At 36.3% G+C, this 18,391-nt stretch overlaps 1 protein-coding gene and 1 long non-coding RNA gene across 11 annotated transcripts in view; one reads left to right on the top strand and one right to left on the bottom strand.

Annotated features, from left to right (window-relative positions):
- The window catches only part of GRAMD1C (GRAM domain containing 1C), a 107,951-nt gene that overhangs the window by 66,398 nt on the left and 23,162 nt on the right, over nt 1-18,391 (top strand). For 4 of the 5 annotated variants that reach the window (XM_037013021.2, XM_073231651.1, XM_073231650.1 and 1 more), the window contains exons 6-8: nt 11,003-11,121; nt 13,754-13,886; nt 16,189-16,351. In XM_037013021.2, coding sequence (XP_036868916.2) covers nt 11,003-11,121; nt 13,754-13,886; nt 16,189-16,351 — 415 coding nt within the window. Of the gene's footprint in view, nt 1-8,321; nt 8,364-11,002; nt 11,122-13,753; nt 13,887-16,188; nt 16,352-18,391 lie in introns of those variants that run through there. The other variant, XM_073231652.1, reaches the window with a different exon arrangement.
- Nucleotides 1-18,391, bottom strand: part of LOC118971474 (uncharacterized) — a 40,273-nt gene that overhangs the window by 18,191 nt on the left and 3,691 nt on the right. The window lies entirely within an intron of this gene.

Here is an 18,391-nt window from a genome sequence, read left to right as displayed (position 1 = left end):
CAAAAATCAATGTGAATCGTATGCTATGTGTTAAGTACTATACAGAGCTTAATGAAAGTTGAAGGTGAGATCTCAGTTTTAAAGCTGTCCTAAGAGGAATTTTAAACATTGTAGAATTCACCCAGAAAAGGAACTAGAAAGCAAAAGCAAAACTTCCCTTCCTGCATTCTCCTAGTGATCTTTAAAGAACAATTTTTTTAAATATACTAACATCTGTAACAATTATAGAACAGCTCCTGCTTAGGAAGTATTAGGTGCCAGGCACAGTGCTAGGGCCTTGTATAGTTTTGGTATTGTCTAATTTTACAAAGTGCAACTGCCTTTTAGTTTTTGAAGTGATAAAGCCACATAGGTTAGATATCTTGATCTTTTGTAATATAATTTTTTTAAAAATAGAAGAAAAAGCAAAATTCATAAAACACACATAACTATATAAAATTCTATAAAACAACATGTAATTTGAGCAATATATTTTATATATATTCAAAATATTTTTAGAGAGTTTAAGTTCAGAATATTATATTCATATTTATGTATAGTTAGGGAATCTGAGGGTAAAAGTAAATATGTCTTACTTTGCTTCCTTGCATGAGAGGGCCATAAAAACAAGGCAACTTAATCTAGAAAAAAGATTATTCCATTAGGGTACATATAACAAAAGTATTTTACAATTGTGTCTGTGTGTGCATGCACATGCGTTTTGTTTATTCTCCAACAAAATAAATCTGCAAAAGGGGGAAAAAGTTGGAGGCAAATATGGTGCCTTTGAGAAAGAAGGCTTTTAAAAGTACATTTTTTTCATTCATAAATTTTTTTCTGATGTGTCATTTCTGAAAAGACAATTTATTTCAGAGATTTGACTTAGCTTAATGTAAGTCCTTAATGTCGGGACATGTGTTTAAACTGTCCTTATGGTCATTCACGTGGTAGTTTATAACACTTCACCTTAGCTCACAACCTTTGGGCTTTGTACCTTTTTTCTAGACAGCACATGGAATATCTGGTATTTGTGGGGCCAAAGGACAGTGGCAGCTCTATTCTTTGATACAAAAATTGAAGTTTTCTGTCTTTTGAAAAGAACTGTGCAACCATGGTTTAAAGTCCCCAGGCCCTTCCCCCACCCCTCAGCTATTGGTTTAAGCCCCTCCCCAAGTCCATGTTCTATATCAGAGCCAGTCTTTCCACCTGTTTCAAATTAGGAATGGTTTTACATTTCTTAATGTTTATTTAATCAAAAGAACATTTCATGATATAATTATATTAAATTCAAATTTCAGTGCCCATTAACAAAATTTTATCGAAAGGGCCATGCTCATTTGTTTATGTGTTGTCCATGGCTGCTTGCACACCACACCAGCAGAGATGAAATGGTAACAGACCAGATAGCCCACAAACCCTAAAATATTTACTGAATTTTACAAAAAGTTTTTTGATGTCTGAACAATACTACAACCAAATTTACTTTGAAAATATATATATACCTGCTAACATTAATTTCCAGCTTAATACCCATTTCCCTCAGATGAAAAATCTTAAAATTTTGTATAGGGGTCACATGATGTAGCCCCAGCCTGCCATTCCAGCCTCATCTCAATACACTCTCCCTGTTCTTGTCTTCTAAATGTTCTGCATTTTTTCCTTTTTTTTTACTGCACTAGATCTTCAAACATGGTTTTTCTGCCTGGTTCTTTTCCATCCCTAGTTCTAACTGAAACTCAGTAATAGAACTAAATCAGGTCCATTCTTTTACTTTCCTATAACATCCTGCACTTCTTCTTTCTAATATTTATGTTATAAGATCATGTCTGTCTAATTTATTGTTGTATGTCCAGTTGACAAGCTCAGTGTTTGCTGTATAACTGGTTTGACATGTCTTGGTTTACCCAGTACAGTCTGGGACTGTCTGGGTTTAAGCCTCGTCAGTGTAAATATTATAGTGTCTCCTTTGTTCTCAAAAGCATGCCAGTTTAGGCAATAAGTTATAGGATCATTTCACACATACCCAATCCTCAATAAGTACTTTTTTGAGTGACTCAATTTAGCAGAGTATAACTCTGGGGGGGAAAAAAACCTTCCTCCCAACCCAGGGCAAATTACCTTTGAAACCGACATCAGTCAAAGGGAGAAATAAAGTGGGAGAAACCCATTTATTGCTTATAAACAGTCATCCACTTCTGCTCACCCGTGTCTCTCAGCACCCTGGCTGCTTAAAAATGGTACCAAATCTCTCTGATCCAGATATACCCTTGCTCCCCCCACCTTTATAATCATCTATTGATAAGGAGATGGACTAATTCTCTCCACCCCTTGGAAACACCTGTTGATATGGAAATGAACTAAGGCGAGAGATTCTGGAAATATTGCAATTTTGCCTACATAGAGTCTCAATTATTTAAACTCCAGATAATCATTGCACTTAATTAAGACATTTTCAGTTCTCCAAGGAAAGGAAAAAAGAAGAAAAAAGACAGGAATTTAGCTGCAGAAACAACATTTGTGGTATGCCCTAAGGTTCATTTAACTCAATTTCGTAAACCTATCTGTGCCATGAGAACAAATGATTACCTTGAAACACTATTCATAATTGTCAAAGAAATGTTATTTTCCATATACTTGAATTACTAAGAAAACATACAGATGTATATATATCAAGTTATTAGTTTTAACAAGACCTATAACTTAAAAAGTTTCTTAAAGCTCAATCTTTAGTATTAATCCTTTCATGTCCCTAATAATATTATATCATTGGATTTAGGATTATTCATAGTGATATTATAGGCAGGATGTGTACAGAATCAAAATGGTTATTCTTTTTTGGGGTACTATTTTTCTTTCAGAGAGAAATAGTGGTCGCTCTTGCCAATACATGGATGCTGTTGGGAAACTAGCTCTCCATAGAAATTTAAGAGTACATTTTGAGAGTGAATATTTAAATCCAGAGCAGAAATCTGTACTCATATTAAATTCTAAGGCTTAAAGAGACAAAATAGCTTTCAGACTTATTCCCTAAGGGCAGAAGGAGGGGGCATGTGCAGAATTAGGGATAAGGTGATAAGGGGAGCTTTTTCCATGTATGCACACGCACCCTTTCCAAATTCTGATATGTCACTCCAGCTTCTATTCTGGGAATTGCTAATAGAAGATGACAGTGGGTGGTCCTATTCCTCAGGTGGGATGTGGACAAAAAGGGTTTAAAATAGTTGATTGAATGTATTAGTGTATATAAAGGAAGTATGTCATTCCGAAGGGGGCTTGGCCAGAGTTAGGCCAAGAACTTAGGACAGAAAAGTAGAGTCACAGAGGCAGACTTTGATCACTAGAGAAATGTACAGAGATGAGTCATCAAGGCCTTACCCATGTCATGGTAATTTATGCCTTAAAACATTTTACCTTTGCTCTGATTCCATGCTTATCATACAAATTTCTGATTATTAATACCTGACTTGCAAGGTACTCGGCCACCCTGGATGGTAAAATGAAAGATTTCTGGTGTTTAGAAAGGACTGTTCCTCCATTATGCATTCATTTATTTACCACTGAGTGAGTTTTTGTGGTGTGTGAAGTGAGACTTGTGTAAGTTGGCCACTCTGAGGGAAACTGTAGTGTGCTGACAGTGCTGAGGTCATTCTCTAAACAGTGGCCAGTTTACAAAGTTAATGCCTCCTTCTGAGACCTTTTGAAGGATGTCATCCAGATTTCCCCTGCAGACTCCTCAGCTTTACCAGATCACCTCATTCTTCCTTATGCCCCTTTCCAACTGTTAAACAGAAAGACAGATATGAATGGGATGAGAAGAGGGTGGAGCCCACCAAGAACTGAGGGAGTTAATCAGATTAAGCCAGGGAGCTAGAAAGGTCTCAAGCCGTTTGCAATGTGAGTTCTTTCCACATGCTCTGGATCTGCTGACCTTGAGACTTGCTCCAGCTAATGCAAGTGAGATAGGGCAGAAACAACAGACAAGCATTATGATTAATTTTCCTAAAAAATGCTGAGATTAGCATAATAAGAACCAGAGGGACTTATCTTAAGGCTAAGATTCCAATTTTGAAAGAGAATGGGAAGTTAGACTAACATTCTTTGGCAATCGAACCAGAGGGACTTATCTTAAGGCTAAGATTCCAATTTTGAAAGAGAATGGGAAGTTAGACTAACATTCTTTGGCAATCAGCCAGTGACTTAAGGTAAGGCAAGCAGTCTTAACTGATGTGTTCCCAATACTTGGGAGTAGCCACTATATTAGGAACAAAAGGTTTGTCCACAAGAATTACGTAGAGGACTAGCTAAAGATGATGACATACTGTCTTTCACCAGACATAAGTATCATGAGACTACCCGACAAGCCTATGCCCCCTGACCCTTTATCTTTATCCCTTTATCTTGAAAGCCTTAAAAGATAGAAATCCTTAAGCGTGCCTCCTCCTCTCTGAGGTTGCCTGCACTCCCCTTTCTTGGAGTGTGTATTTTCAAGACTTTTTACTGCTCAACTTACTACACTTTGTCTCTGTGCTCTTCCAGTGGTGTCTTTGTCCATTCTATTTTGCTATTATTTGCTATTCCATTCTATTTTCCAGACGTTAAGCATAAGTCTCCACTCTCTGTCCTACTGCAGATAAGCAAGTAAACCTGCCTTTATCTACCTTGACTTCAGCCTGTTTCTCCCTTAGAGTATATTCAAATAAAACTTTCATTCTGTTTCACTACTGTGTCTCTGCCCTTCAGTTTTGTTGTGGCGGGGACAAGAACCGAGGAGAACAAACTGAACCCCATCGAAATGATCACTGCTGTTGGAATTACTTGGAAATCCAGGTTTTCCAGTAGTGTTATAAACCTAGTGCCTTCCTGGAGCAAACAAAAATTGCCAACTATTTTAGTTACATTTCTATATGATATCCTGGTGATGGAGAAGTATTTGTATTGTATTCTAACATTGTTCCCTCTTTTTTACTTTTGGTTGGCGGAACACCCATTTTCCCTTGCTCAGCAAGTATATACCATCTCCTACCTAGTCACCCAAGCCAGAAACCTGGACGTATCCTGGATTCTTCCCTCTTTGCCAACCATGTCAGCTGGTTGCCAAGGCCCTCATCATTTCTAGATTGAACCATTACAATAGCCTCTTAACGATCTCTTCTTAACACTGTTCTGTCCTATAGGTTGTTTTCAAAGGAGTAAAAGTTTAAAAAGTGTATCTTTTAAAAACACAATTCTGAACTTACTTTTTTCTGTATGAAGTGGGTGGGTGGCTTTTTATATTTTGACAGTGTAAACCCCGTATTCCTTAGCGGGCATACAAGGCTCTTCATGATCCGGCTGCCTCCCCCTTCTGCACTGACTCTCTCCTCCCGTTCTCTCCTTCCCCAACCACCAGGGCTAGTCAGGGCGAACTGGCTTGCCAGGCTGCTTCGCTCCCCCGCCCCTTGTGTTTGCCATACTTGTGCTCATCGTGCTTGGTCTTTCAGTAGCCTTCACACCACTGCATACTACCTCCATTTTGAAACACTGTCTTGCCTTGATTTCCATGACATCATTCTTTCTGGACTTCTCTCATACCTCTCTGGCATTTCCCTCATTCCTTTTTGCTGGCCACTCCTGTCCTACTCAGCTTTTGCATACCAGGCTTTCTTGGGGCTCAGTCTTAGGTTCTATCTTCCCTCTTAAGCCTACTAAATTTATTTATTTATTTATTTCCCTTGTCCATTTATTTATTTATTTGTTTAAAATTTTTATTAAGGTATGATTGATATACACTCTTATGAGGGATTCACATGAAAAAACAATGTGGTTACTACATTTACCCATATTATCAAGTCCCCACCCATACCCCAATGCAGTCACTGTCCATCAGTGTAGTAAGATGCTACAGATCCACTATGTGCTTTCTCTATGCTACACTGTTCTCCTCGTGATCCCACACAACATGTGTACTAAACATAGTACCCCTCAGTCCCCTTCTGCCTCTCTCCCCACCCTCCCTCCCACACTCCTCCCCTTTGGTAACCACTAGTTCATTCTTGGAGTCTCTGAGTCTGCTGCCATTATGTCCCTTCAGTTTTGCTTCATTGTTATACTCCACAAATGAGGGAAATCATTTGGCACTTGTCTTTCTCTGCCTGGCTTATTTCACTGGGCGTAACATCCTCCACCTCCATCCATGTTGTTGCAAGTGGTAGGATTTCTTTCTTTTGGCCGAATAGTATTCCATTGTGTATATGTACCACATCTTCTTTATCCATTCATCTACTGATGGATACTTAGGTTGCTTCCATATCTTGGCTATTGTAAAAAGTGCTGCAATAAACATAGGAGTGCATATGTCTTTTTGAATCTGAGAAGTTGCATTCTCTGGGTAAATTCCAAGGAGTGGGATTCCGGGGTCAAATGGTATTTCTATTTTTAGTTTTTTGAGGAACCTCCATATTGCTTTCCACAATGGTTGAACTAGCTTACATTCCCACCAGCAGTGTAGAAGGGTTCCCCTTTCTCCACATCCTTGCCAGCATTTGTTGTTCTTAGTCTTTTTGATGCTGGCCATCCTTACTGGCGTGAGGAGATATCTCACTGTGGTTTTAATTTGCATTTCTATGAAGATTAGTGATGTGGAGCATCTTTTCATGTGTCTGTTGGCCATCTGAATTTCTTCTTTGGAACTCTGTCTCTTCATATCCTCTGCCCATTTGTTAATCAGGTTATTTGCTTTTTGAGTGTTGAGGTGTGTTAGTTCTTTATATATTTTGGATGTTAACCCCTTGTCGGATATGTCATTTACAAATATATTCTCCCATACTATAGGATGCCTTTTTGTTTTGTTGATGATGTCCTTTGCCGTACAAAAACTTCTTAGTTTAATGTAGTCCCATGAGTTCATTTTTGCTTTTGTTTCCCTTTCTTGAGGAGAAGCCTACTAAATTTAAATTTACCTCTGCTCTATATACTGGTGCTTTGCTATAAGGATTTTTGTATTTAGCAAAAGTATTTAAAAATCTTGTAGTGTATAGTTAATGTATTTTTTCTCATAGCTCTTCAGATACTATAGTAGGGTAAGGATATCTATCTATGGTTTCAGTCAATGAGAACTACTATAATATGTCAAAAGCATGAATTCTGGTAGCCCCCAGAGTGTGCTTTCTTCAGTTTGAATTCATGGTATTTTCCAGTGTCGCTCTGGTCCCTCATTCTGCCTTTGTATGTAAAATGATAGATCTTAGCAACCCCAAAAGGTTGACCCTTTATCAAGTAGCATTTGACATGTCTATACAACTTGTAGATTAATGGAACAACTAAGTAGAAATTAGGGCAAGCTTTGATTTTGTATTTAGAAGAAAACTTTTCATCTGGGATATGAATTGGAATTGGTAGATGAGAGTCTCTAGCATAGTGTGCATTAATAGTCCAGGTGCCTTCCAGGAAATTAACCTGAATAAAGCACAAAATATTTTTAAAGGAAGGAATTATTGAGTAATTGAGATGTAAACTTTTCAGTAATGAAAGATGTGTCAAGTGCTTATTGTATTGGTCCGCCTGAATAGCTAGCTCTTCCTGCTATTTCCTGACATTCTATGTACAATACTCAAGAGATATAATCTTTGATAGTTGTAAAGAGTTAATGCAGGAGTCTGATAGGCTGCTATATCAAAACTGAAGAAGTGTTATACAAAGAAATAATAATGTTACTGCTAGAAATGAATAGAAAGTATTAGCAGAGAAGAAAATTTAACCCTTAATATGTTTAACTTTAAAAATGAGATTAAAATAATATTGTGGTAGGAACATAATTGAGCATAAGCAAGGTATTTTCATTTTCATTGTAATTGTTTCTAATCTGTGTATTCGAACAGAAGAAATTGGGAACTGTCCCTTTAATAAAACCCTGTTTACCCATCCTGTTCTAGTAGGAGTGGCTTAGGAACCTGTAGAGTGAGGTGTAACTTCCAATTCTGCATTCTGACCTGCAGCCTTGGAAAGAGCACTGATACTACCAACCAGGAAGTGACAAATAATGTGCTTCAAACTACAATAGAACTTGTCTCTTATAAGGAAAACCTCATAACAAAACTAGAAGATTGGATCAGTGATTTTACATAGTTGTCATTAAATATTTGGAATTCTGCAGATAAAGACTTTGAAGCATAGTTAAAATATACAATTTTCTGGGTCAGAAATTGATCTTCTGACTTTTGAGTCTTATCTGATTACTGCTTGGTTTATCCTTATTTTGTTAAAGTACTCTGCAGGCTGAAACAGGGAGACTCTCCATTGTTTGCAGGTAGGTGGTCAGCCTTTGTTTAAAATTTTGGTTTTTTTTTTTTCAGGTTTACTTAACCCTGGCTCTGCTGCTGACTATTGAAAGAATTATGAATATTTGGGTATAGTTTAATGTTTGAATGTTCAGCATGGCCATAAATAACCACATTTTTGTCACTTCTGGTCAACTTTGTAGAACAAGTAATTTGTAACAAATTAGCAAATCTATAAGATGGTGAATTAAATGAGTTTTATTTTGTTTTCCATTAACTATAGATATGTTGAAATTACTCTGCTACTAACTTTCTGATAGTATTTGATAATGTATTTAAAACATTTACTTATCTAGTAAACTAAAATTGTACTATACTTGTTAATACTTATAAGTTTCATTTCTTTCACTCTTAGGAAGCTGTCTGCATATTTATCATTGGTTTATCTACCTACTTAGTAGTTTATTTTTGGACTAGTTTGATGTCTATTATTTTAGAAAAGTTTTTATAAAAGGTTAATCTTCCACAAGCATATCGAAAGATTGCTTGTTTCTCCTTAATATTTCACTGATAACGTCTTTAGGAAGTTGAGCTTAGTATGTTCTAGCTGCTCCTGTGGGGAAAGAAGTATACAAATGGCTCTTCTGGAGTGGAAGTCAGACAGAAATGAGTGGAAGTACCTTTAGAATAAAGGACGGTGGTTCCTTAACTTTCTCTACCACTAGTGACCCTTTTTTTCTTCTGTGGACACATGCTTCAAAAGACTTTTTTCCCCACCAAATACATGGTGTATATTAAATAATAAAATGTCAGAACACTTTTGCTAATTAGATACACATTATTTCCAGTTAGAGTTTCCTATCAGCCTGAGAAAACCGCTCTAGGTTAATGTAATTCATCTCCACATGAAGAGGTCTGACATTTTACTTAGCTTGAGTAACTTTATTATAGGTAACTGTTTGTATATTTTTCACTTTTTGAAACACTGTTAATATCTGAATTTTCATCAACTACTCTTGTGGAATCCTAGTAGCCTGCTCATGGCAAATTGGAAACAGTGCTCTAAAGTACAGACATTTTGTTCTTAATCTCTTGGAGGTTACATGAAATGCAATGAACATCATCTAGTGTAATGTAACAAACAAAGATACCATAGTTACCAGAGAGAAGAAACAAGGAGCAAGAAAAAAGCAAGGGGTACTCCTCATAGAGAGTATCAGGGAGAAATCAAGGCATCTGTATGTTTTGGCCCCATTAAGTTGCTCTATATGTATCCCTACTATTTTCCAACTTAAAGTTTTTACTCCAAGTAGGTTGATAAACTATTAACTAGCTTCAAAACAAATATTACTTTCTTCATGTATTTACTTATTCTGTATTAGTATGTTGGTTTCCCAATCCCCAAATTCCCTCAGTTCTCCATTTCCCCCATTCATGTCCCTCCTTCAGCTCAGCTGAAGACCCTTCTCCATCATGATGCTTTATCTGATCACCCTAATCCGCAGTAATTTTTCTTTCCTTTAGACTTTTATAGTATGGTGATTCCATGATACTTTAGTACATAATATTATAGCTTGTCATATTTAACTTTATCTGTCTCCCATGTTTCTCCAACTATACTATAAGTTGTTTGAGAACAAGGAGCTTAAGTTGTACATCACTTTTATCCTCCTTAGCATCTAGTGCAGTGATACACATTTGGTATGTTCTAAATAAATATTCATTGAATGAATGAGCAAGATAAAGGCTCTTGCCAACAACTGCTTCAAGTGTTGTGCTAGCTCCCTGTACCTTGCTTAATCATGTAATAACCATCTCCAATGTTTTTAGAAATTAGACCATTGGTCATCATACTGTTATTGCTTTGTTTTGCTATGTATTGCATGCGTTTTCACATTAGATGATTTTAACACTGATACCTGCAAAGCAAGAACAAGCTGGACTTTATTAAAAATAAATCAAAGGAAATATTCTGAATTCCAGTCTTTTGCATTTTATATTTTGGGAAAGTATTTACTGATATGTAAAGTTTTAAAAATGGTTAAGATATTCAGAAACCTTGTGGATTAAGAGCCTGAGTTCTGACTCGACAATCAGAACTCTGGTACTCCAGGGGTCATGATAGACTGGATAGATTGTGGAGTTTCAGTTGCAGATTAGTAATTGCCAGAAACTATGCACAAATTATTTTATAAAAAGAAAGTAGTTATTATGTTATACATTTTAAAATCATCATTTTATCTATTTCTAGTACCAACTCTGTCAGATAAGTTTTTTCATCCATTTAAAAAAATTTTTTTTATTTTTTATTTTTATTGTTTTTTTTAATTTTTCAAATATCATGGGAAAATAACTGTATAAAACTATTTCTTTTTTTGTTTTAGTGTATTTCATCTTTTTTTAAACAATGCCAATTTATTCATGTCAACTGGAACAAAGTGCATGTGTAGGCTGGTCAGTGCATTATCTCACAGCAGAAAAATCTATATGGGAAGCCAGAATATAATTAAAAGGTTGTTTGATTAATATGGAGTCAGAACAAAGGGATTAGTTAAATTCAATTAGCTCATTAAACTCTGATGCCCCTATGCTACCAACCCCACAGTTGGGATTGTTCCTGCCAAGGAGATTTCATCCATTTTTTACAGATACAGGAAACTGAAAGGTCAAATAGCTTCTGAGGTCACACATCTAATTCATGTTTCGAAGCACTATGTTGTACTACCTCATACTGTCCTTTATTCAGCATAACTTCTCTGTCATTTTAGAGCTTGACCAGACAGGAATTCTGTCAGCTGCTCCAGCAGAACTATGGCACTGAGCTAGGCTTAAGTGCAGAAGAGATGGAAAACTTGTCCCTGTCGACTGAGGATAGTAGTCAGCCAAGGTACAGAAGATGTTTGGAAATGTCAAGATTTTTAAATCATTAATCAAAATAGAATTATTTTAGACTTCACCATTTCATAATTTCTATTAATTTACCTGTGGGTGAAATTTGCCTCTATGTTCTCTGTAGTGGAATGGAGTGAAAGGTGGGGACAGTGAATAGTTTGCTAAATTCATAAGCAAATACAGGACATGTAAGGAAATGTTAACTTTATAACTGTGTCACCTCCGATTTGCTTAAAGCATGCTTTAAGGATCAGAGAAGTACCTAGTGAAACCTCTGCCCTTACAGATAACAATAGAGTAAATTAGCTAGTAGGTATTTTGAGGGATACAAAGATAATACGACTTTTTCTCAAGGACATCCTAAATAGTGCTTGACGTTTAGTTGGCACCTCAATAAATACTGAATGCATTGATGAAAATAACTTAAAGTAATTGTTGGGAATGCAAATAATTATAATACGAAGTTGGAAATGATAGGGCCAAAAGGAGCAATAGAGAATGTGATAAAAAATTCAGAGTAGAGAGAAATTTCTTTTGACTGATGGGAATTCATGTGGAAGAATGGATATTATTAACCTGTACAAGTAAACATGCATTTTGTCCAATGGTATTTGAGGTCAAAACAATAAAAACAACTAAGGATAATACATTAAAATTGTATAGCAAACATTATACTAAGTGAAAGAAGCAGATCACAAAAGACCACATAATGTATGATTCCATTTATATGAAATTGAGACCAGAATCAGTAAATCCATAGAGCCAGAAAGTAGGTTAGTATTGTCAGAGACTGGGAGGGAGGTAGAATGGGGAATGAGTGCTAATCTAATGGCACAGGGTTTCTTTTTGAGGTGATGAAGATGTTCTAAAATGAGATAGTGGTGATGGCTGCACACCTCTGTAGGCACCTGTATTTTACATTTTAAATATATTGTACATTTTAAACTTACTTTAAATGAATTTTATATGTGAATTATATTTTAATAAAACTGTTATTTAAAAAACTATAGCAAATCTTTAAATGGAAATCTTTTGAAATCTCTGTGTGTACAAAAATTTTACTGTGTTTAAGCAGTCTTCTAGTTATTCTGATCCTATTTATATTGTTTCAATTCAGCATCAATATTTTACAATCTTTTTTACATGGTTGCGCATGCATATTTTATTAGTTTTCCATCAAGTTAAAATTTTCCATTGGCCTTTTCTCCTCGTAGAGTTTACTAGCCACTCTCAGGTACTGGAGTTGGGTAGAAAAGCAGCTGATGTAATGTACAGAGCCTTGGATTGTGATAAAAAAGATCTGGATTCCAGTGTGGACTTTGCTACCAGGAAGCTGAGCAACCTCAAGCAAATCTCTTAGTCTTTCTGATCCTCAGTTTACTCATCTGTGAAATGAAGAATGAATAAACATTATTTTCCAGCTGGTTTATACACTTTAAGGTCCAGCTTTTTGAGGTTGTCAGAAAAGCTGCTCTTTTCTTCTGGTGATTGAGTGCCTTCTAAGAAAAGATGTGGCAGGATCCTCTTTTCCTCTTCTATTCCTTTTCCCATTCTTCCAGCCTCTGAAAGAAGCATATCTGTGTCAAGCCTTTATTTCCTCAGCTCTCCCATCTTCTTTCTCTTCATTTTCAATCTCCCTTCACTCTCCCATCTCCTCTTTTCCTTCTTTCTTTTTCCACAGCTGACCTCCATCCTGAAAATCCTCAAGAACAAACACTCAGCGGGGGTGGGGGATGGCTCGCCTCAAGGCGCCTCTTTCCCTTTGGTTGGTTTCCTCAGAGCCGAGCCGCCTGACCTGCAGGGAATGACTGGGTGGTAGGGCCTGTGTGTTATTTGGGTGGAGCAGAGCCCTTTAGCTATTCTGTTTCTTCCTTGGGATATCATGGCTTAACATGTCAGGATGCTGCTTAAGAGCTTTAAGTACATGTAGCTAGCAATAATTCATGGGAATAATAATTTCTTAACAGGATTGAGATTGGGAACTAGATTGGTTATGTTCATCTTATATTGAATAGACTTTCTTTTCTTTTTGCTCCCTGCGAAGGGTAAAGCAGGGCCCAGGACATTGATTGCAGTCTTGTCCCTCTGACCATTTGAAAGCTTGTTCTTAGGAATGAAAAGAGCAGGAAGGAGGGCCTGGACTGACCCATGAGGGTCTGTGCTCAGACCACTTCTGGGAGGGACTCACTTTCACAGCTGGAACTGAATCAGAAGGTAGGAGATCGAAACTGCCCTTAGTCTGGTGCTGACTGGCATCCAACTCAAACATCCACCCTGCAGCTTTCAAAGCTTTGTGGTTGTCCACAGCTGACATTTAAACAATTTATACAATTGAATATTCACTGTATTAGTTGCTGGTATGGCCACTTGTACTCGGTTAGTTTTTTAGTGGTTTCTGAAATTTGTTAAATCTCATATGAACTTACTTAATTTCAGAAATAAAATTAATTTTCATGTGATTTAAGAAGATAGTCTTGTTATTTAGTAGAGGCTTATTCGTTACATTGCAAAAACCATTCATTGTCAAAATGCTTTATAACAGAAAAGGACTTCAGTGAGGAGATGAAATTACTTATTTGTGTGAAAGTGACTTTGTTTATGTCTCTATAATGATGTGTTTCTTACAGAAGTCCAGGGAAAAACAGCTTGGATGACTGTGGAGAGAGAGATGAAAAATTATCCAAGTCAGTCAGTTTTACCCATGAAACAATTAGTCGGATTTCAGAAACAGAGCCAGTCAATGGAAATCCATCAAAAGGGGTCAGTATATGATATCTCTTTAAAAATATATCTGATGCTGTATGTGTTAATTATAATGTAAGATCAAATAAAAATACAGTATATGAAATGTCAAAAACAACGTAAGATGTCAGGCTGCTCCTTTATTTTAGAAGAGTTTTAAGTCTATAAGTAGCAAAACTAATGTGAGATTAATATGTGATTCTGTTTAGAACTGGGTATGGTGCAGAATTACCTGACAGTTTCCTGAGAGTCAGTCTATATGGGAATGATAATTGAAGGTGAAAATGCGTGTGACCAGCAATGACCTTTTCTACCTTCTGTGAAAAGGGTACCTTTTCTACCTTCATGTGAATAAATGTTGGGGAAACACTGAAACAGTATATTTATGTGAAAGGCCACCACGTTATCAGTTGTTTCAGGCAACCATCACACATCTATTTCAGTCTGAGTTTGTGTTGTGGATTTCTTGCAAAATGTATTCATCCAGAGACCCTTAGAACTTACTACAGGTGCAAGGGAGGTAATTCTGGATGCTAATTTCTGTATGTTCTCAGTGAGAAGACCAAACCACTCAATTCTGGAGAGATAACAGGAGAGAGGGATTCTTGCAGTCTCTTCACCCATTTGTAAAAGTTTGACTTTGAGGACTGGTCCTTACTTGAATCCTTTCTGCAGCCTCCCTGACAATGTCTTCTGTACTTGCTTTTGGAATTATTCACCTGTTGGTTCTTGCTTCTAGTTTTGTCCCTAAAGGAAGTCATATTTCCTCTAGGGAAAGGGAATGGGATGTTGAGGAAAAATTTAATGTTTCAGATTGATCATTCACTGATACTTAGATGTTTTCAGGTTATGAAAAATACAAATAATACAAAAATTCGGTCCTTTTTTTCCTTTTGCATTTAAGAACAATATGGTGAGAGTCTCAGATGTCAAGAAATATCATACATCACTTACTTTGTTTCATTTTTATTTCCAAGAAAGTTTGTAATAATAAAAAGTCAGAAATAACATTTTTCCAAGATGAAAACAGGCTTTTTAAGTTACAAAATTTACACTGTTTGTAAAAATTCAGGAAATAATAGAAAAGTATACAAGGAAATAAATTGTTCAAATGCCAACCACTCAAAGACAGTGACTGTTACTTTTCCTGTATCTATCTATATTCTTATAATAGGAACTACATCTTAATTTGAAGTAACATGAGAAGTAACGCAAGAACTTACTCTTCTTAGCATCTGTTAAAAAGGCCCTAGGTCAACTAAATAAGCATGTTGCTTTGTAGTGTGGAACGCCCAAGTAAATCATCTTGATTTAGCAGCAATCTCTGCTGGAAGAAGTAATCCTTTAATTAAAATAGTATAATCCTTTAGCAAAGCAAGTGCTGGGTCCCAGTTGTTATTCTGCTTTCTGAGTGGCAATGGAAAACCTGTGTCCTCCCTGGAGCTGCTTCTGTTGTTCACTGCTGCTCGGGGATCTCATGAGGCAGGAAGTGTAAGGATTGTAAATGTGCTTTTTGCTCTGTTTCATCTCCTTACACAGACAATGCAAGAAAGTACTTTGCTGTATAATTTATATTTTTTACACTGTTCCATGAAGCCCAATCATAATCCTGTTCTACTTGAATACTAACATAGCAGCATCATTCATACTTTAATGCCAAACTTACATTTTCTATAGAAATGACATAGTGTAGATAGCATCATATATTGAGTCTTTTTCAATGTTCAATGCCTTAGTTCCTTAACAGCAAAGCCAACTGTGTTCTTACAAGTTTACTGTGAAATTCATTTTCACTTTTAATCCTCTCTCCCTGTTGTACTCCTATGTGACTTTTCTCTCTCTATTTTCTTTCCCTTTCCCCTTTAGTTACTGGTATTGAGGAATGGGTGAGTTCTCTTCCTTGAGATGACGGGGCAGGTATTGTCTGGGGAAACTAACTGGGCTTGACTCTCCTCCCTTGCCCATCCCAAAGAACTGACTGTCTTACTATTTTTATCCTCTGCTCTCTTTCCCTTCTGCTTAAGAAATTCACACGAGGCTAACTGTGAGTTCTTTTCATATGATGTTCTTCGTAAATCTGTTGTTCATTACTGTGAAGATTACTTTAGAACGGTAAATATTATTTACCAATATTTTATTGACTAAATTGGAAATGTGATACAAACATAACAAACACATTTTTCAAAGAGCAATATTTCCAAGTGCCTTTATGATTCAAATAGTAATATTTCAAAGTGCCAAATAACCTTTATTATTAAAGATCTCACTCCAAAATCTAAGCCTACAATCTGTTTTTTAAACTGGATTGTTTGTCTTTTAGGGGTTAGGGAAAGAGGAACCCCGAAGTATAAAACAGATCAAAAAGATTCCTGTACTGACTTTGGAAAAGAGGTTAAGTAGAGTGCCATCAAAATCATTGGACTTGAATAAAAATGAATATCTTTCTCTGGACAAAAGCAGCACTTCAGATTCTGTTGATGAAGGTAAAAGATTTCTTATAAGTTTTAATACAGTTTCAACTGATATTTTGTCTTTTAATGCTTACCTCTGTATTAGGTATGTGCAGACTGAGAATTTAATTGCATTAGATACAACGAAACACTCTATAATGAACCAAAAAACGGATGGAAGTTAACAGGAAATAGGTGAAAGAGGCTGCTAAATCTAACCTATCTCCACTTTTCAGGAATTTGAAAATCTTCATCATATTTAGCTTTTTAAAATTCTAAGCCTAAGACAGTGGAAATGAAACAGTAGCAGTGGAAAAGCAAATCTTAATAAAAATCTGCATAGTGTTATAGATACTGTAATTATACTGCTTTCTTTTAACTACAAAATTTAAAAAGGAGAGATGCAAAAGTAGAGAATATAATAAAAAATATATAAAATATAATTTAAAAAGCAGTTACTTAAAGGAACCTTTTATAGCATATCATGTTCTTTCTACTTTCTCTAAGTTAATACCAATAAGCTTGTCAGACTCATTAAGTGGACATTTTAAGAATCTGTTTTTTTCCACTGTTTATTTACACTTAAGTCGGTGATGTGGGGAGGCACTGGGAAAGATTTGGAAAGTGACTACTTGCAAATTTCTGGCAAGGGAACAATACTAATGGAGTTTTGCTATACCTACGTTCCTCCCACCAGTGCTAAGAACATGAATAATGGGGACATGATAGTGGTTTGATCTAGGACATGACTGTATTTGCCAGTCCAGTTACCGTTTCCATTAGTTTGGGAACCCCTGAAGTCACAGTATAGTGAAAACCAAAACTAAATTCAAATAAAATCTAAATCTAATTCAAACCAAGTCCAAATCTAAAATCAAATCCAGACCCAAATCCAAATCCAAACCCAAAACCAAACCAGGACCAAATCCACGAAAGCCAAATCCAAGTCCTTAAACCTTGGTTTGGTAATATTGAAGTATTTTTAATAAAAACTAAGTCCATGCTCTTACAAACATAAATAAAAACCCTCTAGTTCCTAAAAATCATAGAATGCATTAAGAAGACAGTTACTGTTTCAAAAAGATAGCTGAGAGGAAGCTTTTTGAAAAGATCGAGTCCCCTGGATGAGCAGACTCTCTCAGCCTTACGTCCCTGCGTTGGTGTGCAGCCCCTTCGCATTAGTTACCCCTGCCTGGCTGAACCTCTGACTTTAGGAAGACCTATTCTGGCACCCAGTGGTCAGATAGGTAAGTGACACCAAAACAAGGATTCTTTTCCCCTTGTCACCTGCCTTTTTGTAAGAATGGTCCTTAAAAAGTAGTTTCCTTCTTGGGTTCCTTAAAATTAGCATTAATCATAAGTTACATAGAGGGTAATATTAAAATTCACATAAGCTGTGTTCATATCTATAAATAAAAGAGTGAGAGCAGTATAGTTTCTGCATTGCATGTGAAACCTGATCACATTTTGCTCCTTGCTCCTTTAGAGACCATTGACTTTACAGCAGTAAGACCTGACATGTAACATTTAGCCTTCTGTTTGTTGAGGTTTTGCTTAAGGTTTATGGATGACATTTTTCTTATTAGACTATCATTAGATAAAAAAATCAAGTATTCCTGTTGTTTCCCTCAGTAAGTTCCAAAATCTTGGACTTATACATATTAAGTGGGTATTATAGTGAATTTATATTTTCTGAAAGTTGTGAGGTTATGAAGACATTTGAAATTAGCAAACTGGGGAGACAGTGGGAATGGTCAAAAGCTGTGAACCATCCCAGGAAATCTGGAAATGTGTGTGTGTGGATTTAGAGGGAGTTAGGTAGATGGCGGATTATTTTAAACCAAACATCATTTTATTTAAAATGATAGCATTTTGATCCATCTTTAAGCCAGCTGAAAGATAAAATGAGAGGATTTCATTTTTTTTCTCTTTTCTATCATGTATAAACCACAGCCACTGGGAGAGTCACTGGGTTATTTTGCTGTCGATTCCCTCAGGGAAAGATCAGGCTGACAGAGGGGCACATAATAATAGCACACTTGGGATCCGTGATCTGTAGCTGACAAAACAAGA

Source organism: Manis javanica, chromosome 3 (assembly GCF_040802235.1).
Source record: "Manis javanica isolate MJ-LG chromosome 3, MJ_LKY, whole genome shotgun sequence".
Taxonomy (NCBI): domain Eukaryota; kingdom Metazoa; phylum Chordata; class Mammalia; order Pholidota; family Manidae; genus Manis; species Manis javanica.
The sequence above is the reverse complement of the archived record's forward strand: the minus strand, read 5'-3'. Positions and strand labels throughout refer to the sequence as shown.